A 21,427-nucleotide genomic window follows, 5' to 3' on the forward strand; every position below is an offset into this window, starting at 1 on the left:
TCTCTGTATTTAGTGTTAAAACACACAGGCCCAAAGTCACCCTCTTAAACTCCACTTTTCAGTCTGTGTCTAGGTCTGTAAACTAATTTTTCTTTTGAGGGTAACAGATAGATAGGGAAACAATGGAAACAGTGGCTGACTTTATTTTGAGGGTCTCCAAGATCACTGCAGATGGTGACTGCGGCCATGAAATTAAAAGATGCTTACTCCTTGGAAGAAAAGTTATGACCAACCTAGACAGCATATTAAAAAGCAGAGACATTACTTTGCCAACAAAGGTCCATCTAGTCAAAGCTTTGGTTTTTCCAGTAGTCATGTATGGATCTGAGAGTTGGACTATAAAGAAAGCTGAGCGCTGAAGAATTGATGGTTTTGAATCGTGTTGGAGAAGACTCTTGAGAGTCCCTTGAACAGCAAGGCAATCCAATCAGTCCATCCTAGAGGAAATCAGTCCCGAATATTCATTGGAAGGACCAGTGCTAAAGCTGAAAGTCCAATATTTTGGCCACCTGATGTGAAGAACTGACTCATTGGAAAAGATCCTAATGCCAGGAAAGATTGAAGGCAGGAGGAGAAGGGGACGACAGAGGATGAGATGGTAGGATGGCATCATCGACTCAATAGACATGAGTTTGAGTGAGCTCTGGGAGTTTGTGATGGACCGGGAAGCCTGGCATACTACAGTCCATGGCGTCGCAAATAGTTGGACACGACTGAGGGACTGAAATGAACTGAACTGATTCAGTTTTGCCAGCAGGAGGTGCTAGAGGGAGAGGTGAAGTGGAAGAAAGCAGCAGAGCGGCCTCTTGCCCTTGTGTTCTTATCGTTATTATACCTTGGCAACTGGGCAGCACTTCCCTCTGGCGGCAGCAGTTAGTTCTAGTCTTTTTAAGACTTCCAAAATTGGCTTTATAGTAACCCCCTCTGAGGTACTGATATGAGCAAGGCAGCATCTTCATCTCAGGGGCCCAAGTCCTAGCTCTGTGGGGCCCCTCTTCCAAGCCTCGGATTTTTGAAAGCACCGACCTTCTCCCTTTGTTCCACGGGCAGGTCATTATTTCTGGGCAACACATTTTTTTACATGAAATTCCCTCTGCTGAAGTAACTGGTGTGGCCTCTGTCTTCCTGACTGCACTCTAACAAGTGCAGTGCCTGGTGGCAGAGTGGTTCCAGGAAAAAGAGCCTCAAAGGTGGGATTTGGGATTGTTTGGTTATGTCCTTAACTTTGAAAGCAGTGCTGAGATCTTTGCTAATAGAAAATGGGAATCAAGCAGTCTGGTCATGCAGGTCTTCGTGATTAACTAAAATATCTAAATTTTAGATATTCATAAATAACTAAAAATATCTCCTGTAGTTGATCATAAAGAAGTGTCTACTGAAACAAGTAGCCTGGGGGACCAAGTGACCTGTGCCCTAGGCTGCTATGATAATAATGAAGTATTTGAGATCTGTGTGGTCATTGGCTGTTTCTGACGGCACTGGAGCGCTTACAGAAAGAAAACAGCAAGATAGAGGTTTTAGGCATTTCCCTAGCAGTCCAGTGGTTAGGACTCTGGTGTTTTCACAGCTGGTGCCCAGTTTCAATCTTTGGTTGGGGAACTAAGATCCCACAATTCTCACAGTGTGGCAAAAAAAAAAAAAAAAAAAAACCCTCAAGGTTTTAAACTTTCATCTCAAGTCACAAAGAACTAGAAAGCATCTAGATTAACCCTAAACTAATTTGCAATTTCTTACAGCTACAAGGCCAAACTCACTGAAAATCATACCCCAAATGTAGTTGTTTGGGGTGGGGGACAAAAACAAAAAACGAACCTTAATGTTGAATTCATAGACTGGCCGTGTCTCATGGTAAAGTTACAGCACTGAGAGGAAGTGGACGACACTTGGAGTGGGGACCTCCAGCGGAACCGAACAAAGGTAATTCAGAATGCTCTGCTCTCTCTGAGCCTTTCTTGCCAGCACTAACAGCCTATCCTCCTGTGTCTGAGGAGACTAGATTTGCTTAAAGATCCTGCGTAAGCTCACCTAGGGAAGTTCCTCGTGAAGAGGGTCATATCCTTCTCAAGACCCACCCTGACCACCCCTGAGTCAGTGTAGACTCGGATCTCAGTGTCTGCCTGATACAGCAGTGAATGGCTTCCTGAGGAGAGTTAGAAAAATGGTGTGAATATGACATTCTGTCCAAAGAAAACCCAGACACAAAAGCACTCAGAAAAGAAAAATAGCTTGCAAAGGAGATTTTTAGAAACAATATTAACAAAAAAAAATACAATAGATTTTTCAAAATCCCACAAAGTTACCAATGTTACCTAAGTTTATAGTTCACTTGTCCATGATGGAGAAATAGCAATTTTCTAATATTATCATATTCACAAAGGCCGTGACATATTTTCTCAGGCGTTAGTACTACGAAAGTCAAGGACAACGTTGGTTGTTTTTGTTAGGGAGTGAGAAATTTCCTGGGGAAAAAAATGCTTAAGATTTCATTTATTTGTGGGAACCAGAATTACATGGGGACATTCTTTGTTTATCTCAGAGTAAAAACCATTTTCCCTTCTATTATCTTAGCTTCTAACAACCGTTCTGCAATAAGAGAAACCAGGGTGAAATATTTGATTCGACAGCTAAGATAGGGAGAGTACAAGATGAGGCAGGAACATCTTTTAGCAGAAAGCAAGAAAAGGCTCTAAGAATGATGGTAACAAGCTAAAAAGACACAGAAACCAGATTGGAGAGGTTCCTTTTGGCCAAAAACTGAGCATCAAATAGCAATTTTTTTTTTAAGAAAAGAAAAAAAAAGGCAACGGATTATAACCCATTGATTGAAATTTAGGCAACTGTGAGTTCATCAGTTCACTTCAATTCAGTCACTCAGTCGTGTTCTCACTCTTTGCGACCCCATGAACCGCAGTACGTCAGGCCTCCCTGTCCATCACCAACTCCCAGAGCTTATCCAAACTCATGTCCATTGAGCCGGTGATGTCATCCAACCATCTCATCCTCTGTCGTCCACTTCTTCTCCTGCACTCAATCTTTCCCAGCATCAGGGTCTTTTCAAATGAGTCAGCTCTTTGCATCAGGTGGCCAAAGTATTGGACTTTGAACTTCAACATCAGTCCTTCCAATGAACACTCAGGACTGATCTCCTTTAGGATGGACTGGCTGGATCTCCTTGCAGTCCAAGGGACTCTCAAGAGTCTTCTCCAACACCACAGTTCAAAAGCATCAATTCTTTGGCACTCAGCTTTCTTTATAGTCCAGCTCTCACATCCATACATGACTACTGGAAAAACCATAGCCTTGACAAAGTGATGTCTCTGCTTTTGAATATGCTGTTTAGATTGGTCATAACTTTCCTTACAATGAGTAAGCGTCTTTTGATTTCATGGCTGCAGTCACCATCTGCAGTGATTTTGGAGCCCAAAAAAATAGTCAGCCACTGTTTCCATTGTTTCCCCATCTATTTCCCATGAAGTGATGGGACTAGATGCCATGATCTTAGTTGTCTGAATGTTAAGCTTTAAGCCAGTTTTTTCACTCTCCTCTTTCACTTTCATCAAGAGGCTCTTTAGTTCTTCTTCACTTTCTGCCATAAGGGTGGTGTCATCTGCATATCTGACATTATTGATATTTCCCCTGGCAATCTTGATTCCAGCTTGTGCTTCATCCAGCCCAGCATTTCTCATGATGTACTCTGAATATAAGTTAAATAAGCAGGGTGATAGTATACAGCCTTGACATACTCCTTTTCCTATTTGGAACCAGTCTGTTGTTCCATGTCCAGTTCTAACTGTTGCTTCCTGACCTGCATACAGGTTTCTCAGGAGGCAGGTCAGGTGGTCTGGTATTCCCATCTCTTTCAGAGTTTTCCACAGTTTATTGTGATCCACAGAGCGGCAACCCACTCCAGTATTCTTGCCTGGAGAATCCCATGGAAGGAGGAGCCCAGTAGGCTACAATCCACGGTGTTGCAAAGAGTTGGACACGACTGAGCTACTTCATTTTCACTTTTACTTTCACACAGTCAAAGGCTTTGTCATAGCCAATAGAGCAGAAATAGATGTTTTTCTGGAACTCTCTTGCTTTTTTGATAATCCAGCAGATGTTGGCAATTTGATCTCTGGTTCCTCTGCCTTTTCTAAAACCAGCTTGAACATCTGGAAGTTCATGGTTCCCATATTGCTGAAGCCTGGCTTGGAGAATTTTGAGCATTACTTTACTAGCATGTGAGATGACTGCAATTGTGTGGTAGTTTGAGCATTCTTTGGGATTGGAATGAAAACTGACCTTTTCCAGTTCTGTGACCACTGCTGAGTTTTCCACATTTGCTGGCATATTGAGGGCAGCACTTTCACAGCAGCATCTTTCAGGATTTGAAATAGCTCAACTGGAATTCCATCACCTCCACTAGCTTTGTTCATAGTGATGCTTTCTAAAGCCCACTTGACTTCATATTCCAGGATGTCTGGCTCTAGGTGAGTGATCACACCATCGTGATTATCTGGGTCATGAAGATCTTTTTTTGTACAGTTCTTCTGTGTATTCTTGCCACCTCTTCTTAATATCTTCTGCTTCTGTTAGGTCCATACCATTTCTGTCCTTTATCGAGCCCATCTTGGCATGAAATGTTCCCTTGGTATCTCTAATTTTCTTGAAGAGATCTCTAGTTTTTCCCATTCTGTTCTTTTCCTCTATTTCTTTGCATTGATCGCTGAGAAAGGCTTTCTTATCTCTCTTTGCTATTCTTTGGAACTCTGCATTTAAATGGGCACAGGGGGGTCAGGAGTAGCGGGCGGTAGAGAGGAGATACCCTACATCCAAGTTCAGGAGCAGCAGCCGGCAGGAGCTGCTGGAGCAGTTGTGAAGAGATACTCCATGTCCAAGGAACCGCTAGAGGCTGTTGAATGGTGAGGAGATACCCCATGTCCAAGGTCAGGAGCAGTGGCCCTGAGGAAATACCCCACGTCCAAGGTAAGGAGCAGTGGCTGCGCTTTGCTGGAGCAGCCGTGAAAGGATACCTGACGTCCAAGGTAAGAGAAACCCAAGTAAGACGGTAAGCACTGAGAGAGGGCATCAGAGGGCAGACACACTGAAACTACAGTCACAGAAAACTAGCCAATCTGATCACAGGGACCACAGCCTGGTCTAACTCAATGAAACTAGGCCATGCCATGTGGGGCCACCCAAGACAGGCAGGTCATGGTGGAGAGGTCTGACAGAATGTGGTCCACTGGAGAAGGGAATGGCAAACCACTTCAGTATTCTTGCCTTGAGAACCCCATAAACAGTATGAAAAGGCGAAAAGGTAAGATACTGAAAGATGAATTCCCCAGGTCGGTAGGTGCCCAATATGCTACTGGAGATCAGTGGAGAAATAACTCCAGAAAGAATGAAGGGATGGAACCAAAGCAAAAACAATACCCAGTTGTGGAAGTGACTGGTGATAGAAGCAAGGTCTGATGCTGTAAAGAGCAACATTGCATAGGAACCTGAAATGTCAGGTCCATGAATCAAGGCAAACTGAAAGTGGTCAAACAGGAGATGGCAAGAGTGAATGTCAACATTCTAGGACTCAGCGAACTAAAATGGACTGCAATGGGTGAATTTAACTCAGATGACCATTATATCTACTACTGTGGGCAGGAATCCCTTAGAAGAAATGGAGTAGCCATCATAGTCAACAAAAGAATCTGAAATGCAGTACTTAGATGCAATCTCAAAAACGACAGAATGATCTCTGTTCATTTCCAAGGCAAACCATTCTATAACACAGCAATCCAAGTCTATGCCCCAACCAGTAATGCTGAAGAAGCTGAAGTTGAACAGTTCTATGAAGACCTACAAGACCTTCTAGAACTAACACCCAAAAAAGATGTCCGTTTCATTATAGGGGACTGGAATGCAGAAGTAGGAAGTCAAGAAATACCTGGAGTAACAGGCAAATTCGGCCTTGGAGGACAGAATGAAGCAGGGCAAAGGCTAATAGAGTTTTGCCAAGAGAACACACTGGTCATAGCAAACACCTTCTTCCAACAACACAAGAGAAGACTCTACACATGGACATCACCAGATGGCCAACACTGAAATCAAATTGATTATATTCTTTGCAGCCAAAGATGGAGAAGCTCTATACAGTCAGCAAAAACAAGACCGGGAGCTGACTGTGGCTCAGATCATGAACTCCTTCTTGCCAAATTCAGACTTAAATTGAAGAAAGTAGGGAAAACCTCTAGACCATTCAGGTATGACCTAAATCAAATCCCTTATGATTATACAGTGGAAGTGAGAAATAGATTTAAGGGACTAGATCTGATAGATAGAGTGCCTGATGAACTATGGATGGAGGTTCGTGACATTGTACAGGAGACAGGGATCAAGACCATCCTCATGGAAAAGAAATGCAAAAAAGCAAAATGGCTGTCTGGGGAGGCCTTTCAAATAGCTGTGAAAAGAAGAGACGCAGTGAGCAAAGGAGAAAAGGAAAGATACACCCATTTGAATGTAGAGTTCCAAAGAATAGCAAGAAGAGATAAGAAAGCCCTCTCAGTGATCAGTGCAAAGAAATAGAGGAAAACAACAGAATGGGAAAGACTATAGATCTCTTCAAGAAAATTAGAGATACCAAGGGAAAATTTCATGCAAAGGAGGTGAGTTCATAATGATACAATTAAATAAAAAAGTTTGATGAAGAACAAGATCTTTACAAAGATGAGAAGACTAATTTAACAGTAAAGTTTGGCATCACCACCTTAACCAAAAGATCAAAGCGACACTGTTCGGTAATGGAACGAATTGAAAATATGTGTCACCTAATGGGAAGTATGGGAAGAAAATGTCTCTCTGTGACATTCCTTCCAGAAAAGCATACCTGAACATAATCATGAAGAAACATCAGAAACTCAAGTTAAGGGCCTGAATCTTCAAAACTGTCAGGTCAGAAAGACAGTGAAAGATGAAGGAACTCTTCCAGACTGAAAGGGGATAAAGAGGCAACTCAATATACCACATGATTCTGAATAGGATTCTTTTACTATGAAGGACAGTCAGACAGAGGAAGACAAATATCATATGATGTCCCTTATATGTGGAATTAATTTGGTTCCAAATTGGGAAAAGATATGTCAAGGCTGTATATTGTCACCCTGCTTATTTAACTCATATGCAGAGTACATTACGCAAAATGCTGGGCTGGATGAAGCACAGGCTGGAATCAAGATTGCCAGGAGAAATATCAATAACCTCAGATTCGCAGATGACACCACCCTTATGGCAGAAAGTGAAGAAGAACTAAAGAGCCTCTTGATGAAAGTAAAAGACGAAAGTGAAAAAAGCTGGCTTAAAATTCAACATTCAAAAAACTAAGATCATGACATTCAATCCCATCACTCCATGGCAAATAGATGGAGAAACAATGGAAACAGTGAGAGACTATTTTCTTGGGCTCCAAAATCGCTGCAGATGGTGATTGCAACCATGAAATTAAAAGATGCTTGCTCCTTGGAAGTAAAACTATGACCAACGTAGATAGCATACTAAAAAACAGAGACATTACTGTACCAACAAAGGTCTGTCTGGTCAAAGCTATGGTTTTTCCTGTGGTCATGTGTGGATGTGAGAGTTGGACTATAAAGAAAGCTGAGTGCCAAAGAATTGATGCTTTTCAACTGTGGTATTGGAGAAGACTCTTGAGAGTCCCTTGGATTGCGAGTAGAGCAAACCAGTCAATCCTAAAATAAAGGAAATAAGTCCTGAATATTCATTGGAAGGACTGATGCTGAAGCTGAAACTCCAATACTTTGGCCACCTGATGTGAAGAACTGACTCATTTGAAAAGACCCTGATGCTGGGAAAGATTGAAGGTGGGAGGAGAAGGGGACAAGAGAGAATAAGATGGTTGGATGGCATCACTGACTCAATTGGCATGAATCTGAGCAAGCTCCAGAAGTTGGTGATGGACAGAGAAGCCTGGCGTGCTGCAGTCCGTGGGATCACAAGGAGTCAGACAAGACTGAGCGACTGAACTGAACTGAACTGATATGTGGAATTAAAAAAAAAAAAAGATACAAATGAACTTAATTTACAAAACAGAAATAGTCTCACAGACTTAGAAAACAAACTCATGGAGGGGGGAAGGGATAGACTGTGGAACTGATATGTACACACTGCTAGATAACCAACAAGGCTGATTTGTTGGTTAGTTGGTTCCCAGGTGGCGCAGTGGTAAAGAATCTGCCTGTCAGTGCAGAAGACGCAAGAGACGTGAGTTCGATCCCTGGGTTAGGAAGATACTCCTGGAGTAGGAAATGGTAACCCTCTCCAGTATTCTTGCCTGGAAAATTCTGCAGACAGAGGAGCCTAGTGGGTTATATAGTCATGGGATTGCAAAGAGTCGGACATGACCAAGTGACTGGGCACATACACACACAACCTATTGTATAGCACAGAGAACTCTGCCCAATATTCTGTAATAACCTAAATGGGAAAAGAATTTGAAAAAGAATAGATCCATGTATATGCATAACTGAATCACTTTGCCATACATCTGAAACTAAAAATTAAAAAAAAATAATGTTGAATAACTATACTCCAATATAAAATTTAAAAAATTTTTAATTTTTTTGTTTTAAAGAAGGACATGATTGAGACAGCTGGTCAACTTTGGAGTGGGGTCTGTGGATTAGATGACAGTAATGTGTTAATTTCAATATCTAGATTTCTGGTTATTGTAGAGGGTTGAAAGGTGGTTCCCCAAAAGGTATACCCAGGTCCTAATTCCTGAATCCTGTGAATGTGACTTATTTAAAGCAAATATAATTAAGTTAAGGATCTCGAGATAAGATCATCCAGATTCCCTGGATGGGTCCTAAATCATGTGTCCTTGGATAAGACACACAGAGAAGAACTCCATGTGAAGATGGATGCAGGAATTGGAGTGATGTAGCCTTAACTCAGGGAGCTGGTGATGGACAGGGAGGCCTGGCGTGCTGCAGTCCATGGGGTCACAAAGAGTCGGACATAACTGAGCCACTGAACTGAGCCATAAAGCCAAGGAACTCCTGGAGCCACGAGGAACTGTAAAAAGCCAAAGAGACGATTCCTTGGAGCCTCCAGAGGAAGCACAGCTCTGCTGACACCTTGATTTCAGACTTCCAGCCTCCAGACCGTGAGAAAATAAATTTCTGTTGCTTTAAGCCTTCCAGTTTGTGGTACTCTGTTATGACAGCCCTAGGAAATGGATACATTGTATTGTGGTTCTGTTGAAGAATGTTCTGTGTGTAGGAAATATACACTAAAGTATTTGGCAGTGATGGGCATCATATCAGCAACCTAACCTCATACTTAAAAACCCTCATCTTTTTCTGGAACTGTACTTGAACCTTTATTGTACTTTTGAGATTGTTTCAAAATTTTTTCATTGTTAAAATTAAAAAAGAAACTTCTAGAGCACTGGACAGATCACAGAGGCTAGCAGGCTGGCAACTCCCGAGAAAATCTCAAGGTGCCCTGGAGGTGACACAGATTCTGAAAGATACAGGAATTGCAGAGCATGAATAATAAAGAGGCATATGTCAAATGTTGGCGTCTGCCTTCCAGTGTGTGCCTCTAATTCTGGATGAAGCAAAATTTCATTCAAGCCCTCTTAAAAAAACGACTCTTGAGGCAGATGGTATAAGACTAGAAATCCGGTCTTGGGGAGACTGGTCTCTTCCCCAGGGTAGTCTTCACTGGGTATTTCTTATGGTAGGCGGTTCTCCATGGAGTTTCAACATTCCCAGCACTATCTTTTCAAGGATGTTTGTGCATCACATGGTGTTTCTCTAAGTCAGAGGGCAGATTTGTTTATTGACCAGGAGACCTAGATAGAAAAACCCCAGAGGCATTCCAAGATAGAGAAGTTCCCTCTCCTAGGAAAGATTTGCTTATATTCCAGGATAATAAAGATAGAATCTCTCCAGAAAAGAGGATGGGCAGGTTGGTTAGCAGTCCCCTTATAAGACTGACGGATTCCTACACTTAGCGTTTCTCAGCTGTGACATGAACTTGCGAGTGTGGTGTCTCCCTGGGCCTGCTCTACATCGCCTCTCTGAGGACTCAGGAGGCAAGGAGAGCTCTTGTAAAGCATGAATTTTATGTTTCTCATGGGAAGGGAGGAATAAGCTTTCTGAATCCAACTGGACTCACTTCCTTCTCAGCCAAACCTATGGAAGTTCAGAATGAGGTAGAACCGGTCCATGGTGTTAAAAGTCAGACTAGTGATGGCTCATGCAAGGATTAGTGACCAGATGGGCATTGAGAAGCTTCTGAAGAAGTGGTTTTTTTAAAAAAAAAGATTAAAAAAATTTTTTTCATTTATTTACTTATTTACTTTTTGGTTGCACAGGGTCTTCGTTGCTGCGTGCAGGCTTTTTCTAGCTGCAGTGAGTGGAGGCTGCTCTCTAGTTGTGGTGTGCAGGCGTCTCATTGTGGTGGTTCCTCTTGTTGCTGAGCACAGGCTCAGTAGTTGCGCTCCTGGGCTCTAGGGCACAGGCTCAATACCTGTGGTGCATGGGCTTAGGTGCCCTGTCCCAAGTGGGATCCTACCAGACCGGGGATCAAACCGGTGTCTCCTGCATGACAAGGCAGATTCTTTACCCCTGGACCACCAGGGAAGCCCTCGGCTCTCTTTCTTGATCTGAGTACTGACTGCCCAGGTGGTTCACTAAGTGAAAATTCATTAAGATATGCACATATGACTTCTCTGTGTTTATAATAATTGCATTACCATTTTCACATTAAGGAAAGGGGCCCTTAGAACTTGACAGCATTGAGAATTACTGCTCTAGGTTATCTAACCTCTGGCTACTTCCCTAATTACATATTCAACTTTTTTTTTTTTTTTTGCTCCTCAAACACTTACCTAATCCAGCTACCCCAGCCTTCCTCAGATATGCCGAACTCTTTCTCATATAAGAAGATATTTGCACTTGACGTTATCTCTGCCAGAACCACTCTATTTCCATAGCTAACTCCCTAGCTTCGACCTTATGGCGCCTCCACAGGGAAGACTTCCTGGGCCATTTTATTTAAAATAGTGTTAGTTGCTCAGTCATGTCAGACTCTTTGCAACCCCATGGACTGTACGCTGCCAGCCTCCTCTTTCCATGAGATGTCCCAGGCAGGAATATTGGAGTGGGTTTGGGTTGCCACTTCCTCCTCCAGGGATTGAACTCACATCTGCTTCTGCATTGCAGGCAGATTCTTTACCTCTGAGTCACCTAGGAAGCCCCATGTAGTACTGTAATGCATATATATCTTTAAAAATCCACATATAATTGGATCCTTGAAATTCAAAGCCATATTGAAATTTAAACCTAAGCAAGAGTCAAATTGTAGATATGTTTAAAAATCCCACCTATGATTTTCTAGCTTTCAATTGGTGGGTTTAGCCCACTGACATTAATTATAGTTAATAGACCTGCTTTATGTTTTCTATTTTTCATACTTCTTTTTTACATATTTTTGTTCTTTCCTGCATTTCACTGGATTCAGAAAACTTTTGTGCTGAATTTGAAAGTTATACTCTGATTTTTATTTCCCAACTTTCGTTCCCAACAACTGGGTGTGATTATGTAAGCCAATAGAACATAAGAAGTGTGGAATTTTTATGAAAAAAATTGTCCTAAAGAAGGAGGTAATCCTTTTTCTCTTTGTTTCTTCCCGTAACTGCCCTAAAATGAGTAACTATGAGACCATGAAGTGATCTTGAGTATGGCAGAGCTGGATGGAGTACAGAAAGTTAAGAATCCTGACAGCCTACCAGACAAACTTTTTTTACTTGAAAAAGAAAAACACTTCTTTAAAAGTCACTATTATTTAAAAAATTTTTTTTAATTTTTTTTTTTTTTTTTTTTTGGTCACATGCAGCTGGGCCTAATGGGCACTGCTCATTTCCAAAACTGGCTTCCTTTATTATAATTCTCTAGCCTACAGTCTAGACCCAATTTGTGGCACTTGGCCTCCCCTTCCAGACTTCCTCTACTCTAACTCCCAGGCACAGTTTTTGAGATTTTCCTCAAAAGTAGACCCCAAGACAAAGACTTGACTGTAAGTAATTTATCAATAGTTCAGATCCCAGGAAGTGAGAAGGTGGGGAAAAAGAAGAAAGAAGAAGGAAAAGTATGGGAGCTATTGAAGTCGCCACTGTGGTCAGCAGGTACTTGACCCCACCAAGACCTCCTGAGAATCGCTTCCTACCCGAGAGATAGGACACTGGAGTGTTTATCCACCAGACTCCCTTCCCCACTGGCTGACAGTCATCCCAGTGGGTTCTAACTCTACCACAGGCTCTCCCACACAGAGATTTCCTCGGCAGTAATTCTGAAGAGGGCTGCATGGCACTGGGGTGAGATGCTGTCCCCACGAGGTGAGTCTGAGCATGCACAGATTTGCAATCAGCTGCAGCTGCAGTTAGAGGAGGAGCAAAGGGTCGTGACCCTGGACACCAGCAGTATCTGCTATACTTGCCACGGAGTTTTCACAGCTTTTATGTAAGGGTCTAAAGGGTCTAGAATCTATCAGCTTCTCTCTTGTTTCTGTGGCAGCTGGAGGGCTGAGTTCAGGAGATGAAGTCAGTATAGCCTATGCTACATTTATCTTGAACCAGCCACCTAATTTTGAAACTCATTTCATCCTGAACTTCTTCACAATGTATTTTCCTGCTCTTTTCAGTGAGTTCCTCTTCTATCTCCTAATCCTTAAATCCAGGGAGTTCTCAAGTTTACATCCATTCTGGCTTTGTTTGTTTGTTTAACATAGTCCCAGGTGGTGCTAGTGGTAAGAACCTGCCTGCCAACGCAGGTAGATATAAGAGACAGGGGTTCGATCCCTGGGTCGGGAAGATCCCTTGGAGGAGGGCATGGCAACTCACTCCAGTACTCTTGCCTGGAGAATCCGATGGACAGAGGGGCCTGGTGGGCTACAGTCCATAGGGTTGCACAGAGTTGGACACAACTGAAGTTACTTAGCATGCTTAATGCACTATCTCATGGGGTGAAGGGATAGTTAGGGACTTTGGGAAGGTCAGTTTCACACTGCTATATTTAAAGTGGATGACCAAAAAACCCTACTGTATAGCACATGAAACTCTGCTCAACGTTATGTGCCCGCCTGGATAGGAGCAGGGTTTGGGGGCGAATGGATGCATGTATATGTATCCCTGAGTCCCTTTACGGTTCATCTGAAACTACCAAAGCATTGTTAATCGGCTATACCCCAGTACAAAATGTTTTTGGTGTTAAAAATATACATAAAAATAAAATTTTAAAAATATATATGCTATCTCACTAAACTACCTTATTCTAACTAACTTATTCTAGTATCTCAATTACCATCTATCTCTAAGAAATGACGCTTAGATCTTTGTTTCCAGCCCAAATTTCTCTCTTGACCTCCTACTCCAAATTTATCATCCTACACTCAGCATCCTCACACAGATGTGATCAAATCTAACATGTTCCAAAAAAAATCTCATTATCTTTCTACATTTCCATAGTCTGTATCTCAAGGAATGGCATCTTCACCTAACTTCATCCAAGTTAGAAATGTCAACATCTCTGACTACTTTTTCTTCCTCACTCTTTGTAGTTAATCACTTGCAAAATGTGGTGGATCTTGCTTCATCTTTCAAGTCTACCATCTCCTTCCTATTTCCCACAGTTATTAACTTTTGCAATCTCTTGTTTGAACTTTAAAACACACACACACACACACACACACACACACACACCAAAAAATGTGTTCTTGCCTTTAGTTTCTTCCTTTGCCAAACAAACTTTGGTCATATCAGTTACACCAGCACACAGTTTAGTCAAGACGTTTTACAAGGTTTGTTATGAAAGTCCCAGTCTTTCCTCCCAAACTCCCAATTTCCTGCTTCGCAGAGGCAACCTCTTTCAACACTTTGGACGGACTCTTTTGTTATTTACTTCCTTTCTTTAAATGACATGCTTATAGTGTTACTTCTTGATATTTCTGTTTTAAACAATATCCAGTGTTTCCTGACTACCGTTGATAGAGATTAACCTTGCTTTCTCTCTCTCACACACACACACCACCCCCATCATACATCTTTTCATCTTTCCTAAATACAGCAGCAATGCTGTAATTTTTAATTGGATCAGTGTTTACACGATTATGGTTATATAAGCACTATTTACAGTTGAGCCGTGTGTGTACTATGATTACACATTTCTACACAACATTTTTCCTGCTGTTAATAATGATCTAGCTTCTCCCCCACCCCCTTGCTTAGTTTTCTTTGTGCTGCTGCTGCTAAGTCGCTTCAGTCGTGTCCGACGCTGTGCGACCCCATAGACGGCAGCCCACCAGGCTCCCCGTCCCTGGGATCCTCCAGGCGGGAATACTGGAGTGGGTTGCCATTTCCTTCTCCAATGTATTTATTACTAATTCATTCTCACTCTCCTCCTAACTGATAAATCTGCTCAAACACATAAGTAGTCCATCCACCTATTTCATCTTCTTGAGGACATCTCTTGTTTTTTTTTTAATTGAAATATAGCTGATTTATAACATTTTATTAGTTTCTCATATATAGCATAGCAATTCAGTAGTTTTACAGATTATACTTTATTAAAAGTTATTATAAGATAATAGCTATAATTCCCAATGCTATACAATATATCTTTGTTGCTTATTTATTTTAGACATAGTGGCTTGTACCTCTTAATCCCACACTTCTAATTTCCCCTTTCCCCGTTCCATCTCCCCGCTTTGGTTTGTCTTCATCAGGTCTGTTTCTGCAGAAAATGGCTTCTGACTTGCTCCAGTTTGGAGAAGCTGGTTGTAAGCCCATCTTGATGCGTGGTTGTCATCCTGAGACTCCGCTTTACCATCATCCTGGCCATTTCTGTCACGACTTCACATGGTGGATTTTTGTTAGCTGATTGTTTATCTTTTGTTCCTTTGGTTTACTCCCTGAGTTCTGATGGAGTACATCTTCTGAAGCTTCCTGAGAAAGACAGCAAGGTAGGAAATTTTTCAACACCTTGCACACCTGAAATGATTTATTTTACCCTCACTCTTGATTGACAGTTTCTTGGTATGGAATTCTAGATTGAAGTTGTTTTACCTGGGAATTTTGAAGGCATTGTCCCAAAGCCTTCTGACATCCCACGTTGTTGTTGAAAAGTATCATGCCATTGAGATTTTTTATTTATTTGCACACACTTGTTTTCTTTTTTCTCTCATTGGAAGTTTCATAGGAGCTTTCTTTGAACCCACTGTTTTGAAATTTCACAATAATGTCCTCTACAGTGAGTCTATTTCCATTCATGTTCTGGCATTTAAGGGACCCTCTCAATCCAGAGAAAAATGTCTTTCAAATCTATAAAATTATATCAAATTGTTAATATAGTCAATTATTTCCTCCCTCTATGCTCTCTTTCCTGGTGGCTCAGATGGTAAAGCGACTGTCTAAAATGTGGGAGACCTGGGTTCAATCCCTGGGTTGGGAAGATCCCCTGGAGAAGGAAATGGCAATACATTCCAGTACTATTGCCTGGAAAATCCCATGGACAGAGGAGCCTGGTAGGCTACAGTCCATGGGGTTGCAAAGAGTCGGACACGACTGAGCGATTTCACGATTTCACTTCTGTGCTCTCCAATTATTCAGATGTTGGATAGAATGGACTAGCCTTTTAATTTAAAAAACAAATTTGCGTACTACTTTCCATTCTTTTTTTGCTCTAGTTTATGCTTGCTAAACTTTTTTCAAGGTTATTTTCTACCCTTTTTATGTTGTTTTTAAAAAATTGCTATCTTATACTTGATTTCTAAGTGTCTCTCTTTTGTTCCCTAAATGCTGCTTTTTAAAAATAGCATAACATTCTTATTTTATATATGCAATATTAATGAGGATATTAAAATAGTTGTTTTATGGAAGTTTTCTTCCCATCTTTCCCTGTCTGTTCAATGCAAGCAACTCTGTTTCTTCCAAGTTTTCTTTTTGATCCTGGTTTCCCTTTGGGCTCTAACTTGAATATTGCAGGCTTTCTTAGAATTGTTGATGATCCTAGACTGTGTGTTCCTATTTAAGAGACGTGCACAAAGAATCTGACTGAAACTCTGAGTATGTGGTCAGAGCTTGTCAACTGGGGGCTGCAATGTAAAGTTGTCTGGGTTCCCTCCGCAGGATCTTTGGATCTGTTCTCTTGGATGAAACAGATTCTCCAGAAAGGACCTTTCTATCTTCCACCTGGAGGGATCAGCCTGATGCCTTTATTTTGAGCCAAGAGGAGGATGAGGGTTGGGGACATGTGTCTCAACATTCACAAGGTTTATTTTCACTTTGTCCTCCTTTTTCTTTTTTTCTTTTCTCGATATGGAGCCCCTCCCTTTCTAGGAAGAAGTCTCTCATGTTATTTCAGGGTGGGAAGGAGGCAGCCAAGCAGTCTTGTGGAATGGAGGTGCATCCATCCAATTCTAAATAAACTTTCAAGCCATCCTGTTATTTTCAGTCCCACTTTTACCTCTACCTCCAGAGGTACTTAATGTTACCATTTCCTGAGCCACTGAGAGGTTCTGTGAATGTATTAACACATCACTTTGGTTCTTGTTTTTTTTACCTTGGGATTCAGCTTTCTTATGTCAGTCATATCAGTTATGGCCTTTACAGCAACTTTCCAGTTCTCAAATTTTTACTGCTGTCTCTTAATGTATTTGTACCATTTGGATTTGTACTAAAAAAAAAAATCCCTCTACTGTAATTTTAGTGAAATTTGGGGATGGAATGTCCAGAAGTTTGCCAGATTTTGGAAGATGTCCTCCAACTCTATTTCTTCTTCAACTCCATTCCAATTGAGTTTCAGTTTTATAGATTTTTTTTGTGCATCCTTGCTGATTAAACTTCATTCATAAAAGAACTTAACAAATTTATTCACCCTGAGGAAGTGTAATGAATTAGAGTTTAATGTATTATCTATTTCCAAAGTGTCTTAATTTGAGCAGGGGCTAAATTTCTTATTTGCCTTAAGTCACAGGAATAAAGAAATAAGAGTTCTAACTTTTTTTTTTTTTTGGCTGTTCTGGGTCTTCATTGCAGTGTGCAGGCTTCTCCAGTTGGCATGCCAGCTTAGTTGCCCTGCAGCATGTGGGATCTTAGCTCCCTGACCAGAGATGGGACCCCTGTCCCCTGCATTGGAAGGCAGGATTCTTAACTACTGGATCACGAGAGAACTCCCTAAAGTTCTAATTGAATAATTTCAGGCATCCATATCTAAGTGTTTTGGAGACCCAGAGAAGCCTTTGTTATGCTTTCTTAAATTATAAGCTACTCTGTTGAGGTAGGTCCAATTCTGCCCATGAATAAAGGCTTGTGATAGTGTCATTCTAGGATAAGAATAAGTAAGAGTATCTGCTCAGTTATAGTTCTATCCCACTTGCATGTTGTGGAACCTACATATCAAATAGAGGAATCATCATCGTAAATACTGATATTAATCTAGAGCAAAATATACATTTTATTGTACTTACAATAAGTATTCAGAGACAGACATCTTCAAATACAAACAACTCTAAGTAGGCGTGCTTTAAATAGACCTCTTCATACAATTAGTGGTTGTGAGGTATTATGAAAATATAAAATACCATATAAATGTTTGACAATTAGGTCAGGAAAATAATTATAGTTAATAATATAACTAACCATCTCAAACTGTTGAGTAATAATAGTAATAATAAGCAGCATGTACTCTTGGTTGAAGAAGACATGATTAGCTAGAATTTGATAAGGAGCATGTTTTGATTTTCAGTGAATGACAGAATTTGCCTCCAGCATTCTGAAGGCTACTTACTGTACAGGGAATTAAGGTCAAATTCACCTGATATCCAAGGACAGAGGTAACAAAACGGGAGAAAAGAAGACAGGACTAGTAAAAGTCTCCTTAAATCTTGATTTCTGGCCCTATTATTTTGTTAAATACTACTATTACTAGTAGTGAAAAAGAGTGAAAAAGTTGGCTTAAAACTCAGCATTCAGAAAACTAAGATCATGGCATCTGGTCCCATCACTTCATGGCAAATAGATGGAGAAACAGTGGAAACAGTGACAGACTTTATTTTTGGGAGGTTCCAAAATCACTGCAGATGGTGACTGCAACCATGAAATTAAAAGACGCTTACTTCTTGGAAGAAAAGTTATGACCAACCTAGACAGCATATTAAAAAGCAGAGACATTACTTTGCCAACAAAGTCCATCTAGTCAAGGCTATGGTTTTTTTTTTTCTCCCAGTAGTCGTGTATAGATGTGAGAGTTGGACTATAAAGAAAGCTGAGCACTGAAGAATTGATGCTTTTGAACTGTGGTGTTGGAGAAGGCTCTTGAGAGTCCCTTAGACTGCAAGGAGATCCAACCAGTCCATCCTAAAGGAGATCAGTCCTGAATATTCATTGGAAGGACTGATGTTGAAGCTGAATCTCCAATACTCTGGCCACCTGATGTGAAAAACTGACTCATTTGAAAAGACCCTGATGTTGGAAAGATTGAAGGCGGGAGAAGGGGACAACAGAGGATGAGATGGTTGGATGGCCTCACCGACTGAATGGACATAAGTTTGAGTAAACTCCAGGAGTTGGTGATGGACAGGGAGGCCTGCTGTGCTCTGGTCCACGGGGTTGCAAAGAGTCGGACATGACTGAGCGACTGGACTAAACTGTTACTAATAATAACCACAATAACAACAAATGTTGGTGCATTGCTTACTGCAGACTGGGCAAGTTAAACTACTTTACATATATTGAAAATTTTTCATTCGACTGCATGAAGGTAGGTCTTACCACCACCCCCCAACCCCTACACCCCAACCCCCAGCCCCCCAGCGGGAATTTTACAGATGAGTAAACCAAAGCACAAAGAGGTTAAACAATTTGCTGCTGCTAAGTCACTTCAGTCATGTCTGACTCTGTGCGACCCTATAGACGGCAGCTCACCAGGCTCCCCTGTTGCTGCAGTGAGTGGCAAAACTGAGATTATAAATCTAGGCTACCCAGTTCCAGAGACTGGCCCTAAATACCATTCTGCACCGCTGCTATCTTTTCTGCCTTTCCCCTGCTCAACTAATTCAATTACAAATATATATTTTCAGCATGGGCTGTCCAGCACTGACTCCACCCTCATCAAGAATTTAACGGTGCTTTTGATAAAATGCCAATCCTAGCAAAAACAAAGTTCTCCAGGATAAGAACATTTTCATAATCTGTATCAACCCAACCTAAACTTTACTAGTCCAAGTCGTATTTCTTCAAGGTTTGCTGAATATACTGTTGCATACTATTTTAAAGAAACCTCCATTCAAGTGCTTACATTGTAGCTCCACTTATCTGTTCTTTGCACTTCCTAGAAACCCTTTCAATTCTTTTCCCTCACTGATGTTTCCCAGAATCAACTGATGAACTGAATAGAAAAATGCTATACTGAATTCATTTTCCATCAAATGTTCCAAACTAACAACTGAATCATCTTAACCATTCGTCAATCTGGGGCTTCCTGTTTTAATGTTGAATAAATAAATAATAACAATAAGAATAATAATAAAGCTTTACGGTTAGCAAAGCCATTTCATCTGCTTTCGTTGATTTGTTCTCATTCTTCGCATCTAAACCCACCGTTCCTCTTTGCCTTGGGAATACTGTGCTTTTTCTTGCCGGTCTTGCAAATCTGCCCTTAAAAGACGAACCTCTGAATTCCACATACATATATGGCTTCGTTTTCCTACAAAATCAGCATTTACTTCCACTGGAGAAACAAGTCGCAGTGAGAACGGCTATGTTTTTTAAACGTAAGCATGACAGTGTGTGGGCAGGAGACTGAGGCGGCAGCGGCCAGGCCCGACTCCCGGCTCCAGGCGGGCCGCGACCTCTGGGTGCCTCTCCCGCCCCCGCGGCGTCCGGCCGCCCAGCCACAGGGTCGGCCTGGCCTGGCGGGGGCCTCCCCAGGCCGCGGCGGCGCCCCCTGCAGGCCGCGGCGGGCAGAGCGGGCGGAAGGAACCCGAGCCGAGCTGCCACCGTGTCCGAGCCAGAGCCGGAGCCGGAGCCGGAGCCACCGCCGCCGGAGCGTCGCGGGGCCCAGAGTCCGCGCGGAACGCCCTCCTCGCCGCCCGCCACGTCGCCGCGCCCGCCGGAGCCGCCGCGCCGCCCTAACACACCTGAAGCGGCCGGGCCGGCCCGCCTCGGCCCTCTGCTCGTCCTCCCCGCCCCGCACCGGCCTTCACTCTGGAGCGGCCCCGGCAGCCGCAGCAGGGGCGGCGGCGGCGGATCGAGGAGCTCTCCAGGTCGTCCCGGGAGAAGCTGCTGCAGTCCCGGGACAAGATGTTCTCCAAGTTCACCTCCATCCTGCAGCACGCCGTGGAGGCGGTAAGGCCGCGGGGCTGCGGGCGCACGACAGGCCGGGGATGGCGGCGGCCTACGTTCCCCGCCGCCGGCCCCGGGCAGAGAGAGCCTGGCGGCCTCGGCCCGGCGGCCCTCGGCGGCCCCGGCCCCGCGAAGGAGCGAGGCCCGGGGCGGGCGCTGCGGGGTCGTCGGGGCGCCGGGGACCTCGGGCCTGGCTCTGAGCTGACCCCCTTCTCTCCTTCCTGCTCCAGGCCAGCGTGGAGCCCTTTTTCTCGCTCTAAGAGGGCAGGCGGGAGTCCCCGGGAGGATCGACCGCTCCCGGCCCGCATCGGGGGTCGTCCGATTACTCCGATGGGACCAGGGGAGTCGGGGAGCACCTGGCAAGGTCTTGGGGCCCTCCCCCGGACTCCCTGACCGTTAACCTCCTCCCTCAAAAAGTGGTCAGCCTTGACCGAGACAAAAGAAACGGCCTAACACTGTTTGGATTTGTTTTGTTTTGTTTGGGGTGGGGGACCCAGGACGGGGTGCTCTTGCCCGGGGGCGCGGTTCTGGCAGGGAGGCAGCCCACCCGCCCCGGTTTCGTAATCTAGCCAGGTTTTGCTCTCGCAGGCCGGGCGGCCGAACTCAGCTGGATCTCCTTGATCGGTGTGAAATGCATTTGGAAGGTCTGGTCGAGTGTGCTTTAGACATTTTCCAAGCCCTCACCCACCCCCAGGACCATCTGTTTCCTTTCTTCTCTTCCTTTCTTGGACGCTTTTCGTCTTTCCTGCAGTTGTACCCCTCTTTGAGGATTTCAGACACCAGCATAGGGAAACAACACTCAAATCTAACACCACTAAAAGAGAAGTAACTCACAAGAACGTGTCTTCCTGCTGATTCAGTGATAAGGGGTCGCGTTGCTTTACTTCGGTTGTTTTACTTTAGGCTGGCAGAAATGCCCAAATCGAAAAATGCACCCTGTGAAGTTCATAACTAGTGCAGTTTTGCTCGACGTGCTACTTGGCTAGTTTTAAAAATGTCATTCTCTTTCTGTGTTCAGTTTTT

The 21,427-nt window shown here is 43.0% G+C and overlaps 1 protein-coding gene across 1 annotated transcript in view; it reads left to right on the plus strand.

The window, feature by feature from the left end:
* Window positions 1-20,054: 20,054 nt before the first annotated feature.
* The window catches only part of FHIP2A (FHF complex subunit HOOK interacting protein 2A), a 38,653-nt gene continuing 37,280 nt past the window's right edge, over window positions 20,055-21,427 (plus strand). Inside the window, exon 1 of the mRNA XM_027960634.2 lies at window positions 20,055-20,407. Coding sequence (XP_027816435.2) covers window positions 20,363-20,407 — 45 coding nt within the window. The 5' untranslated portion in view covers window positions 20,055-20,362. The remainder of the gene's footprint in view (window positions 20,408-21,427) is intronic.

Source organism: Ovis aries, chromosome 22 (assembly GCF_016772045.2).
Source record: "Ovis aries strain OAR_USU_Benz2616 breed Rambouillet chromosome 22, ARS-UI_Ramb_v3.0, whole genome shotgun sequence".
NCBI lineage: Eukaryota > Metazoa > Chordata > Mammalia > Artiodactyla > Bovidae > Ovis > Ovis aries.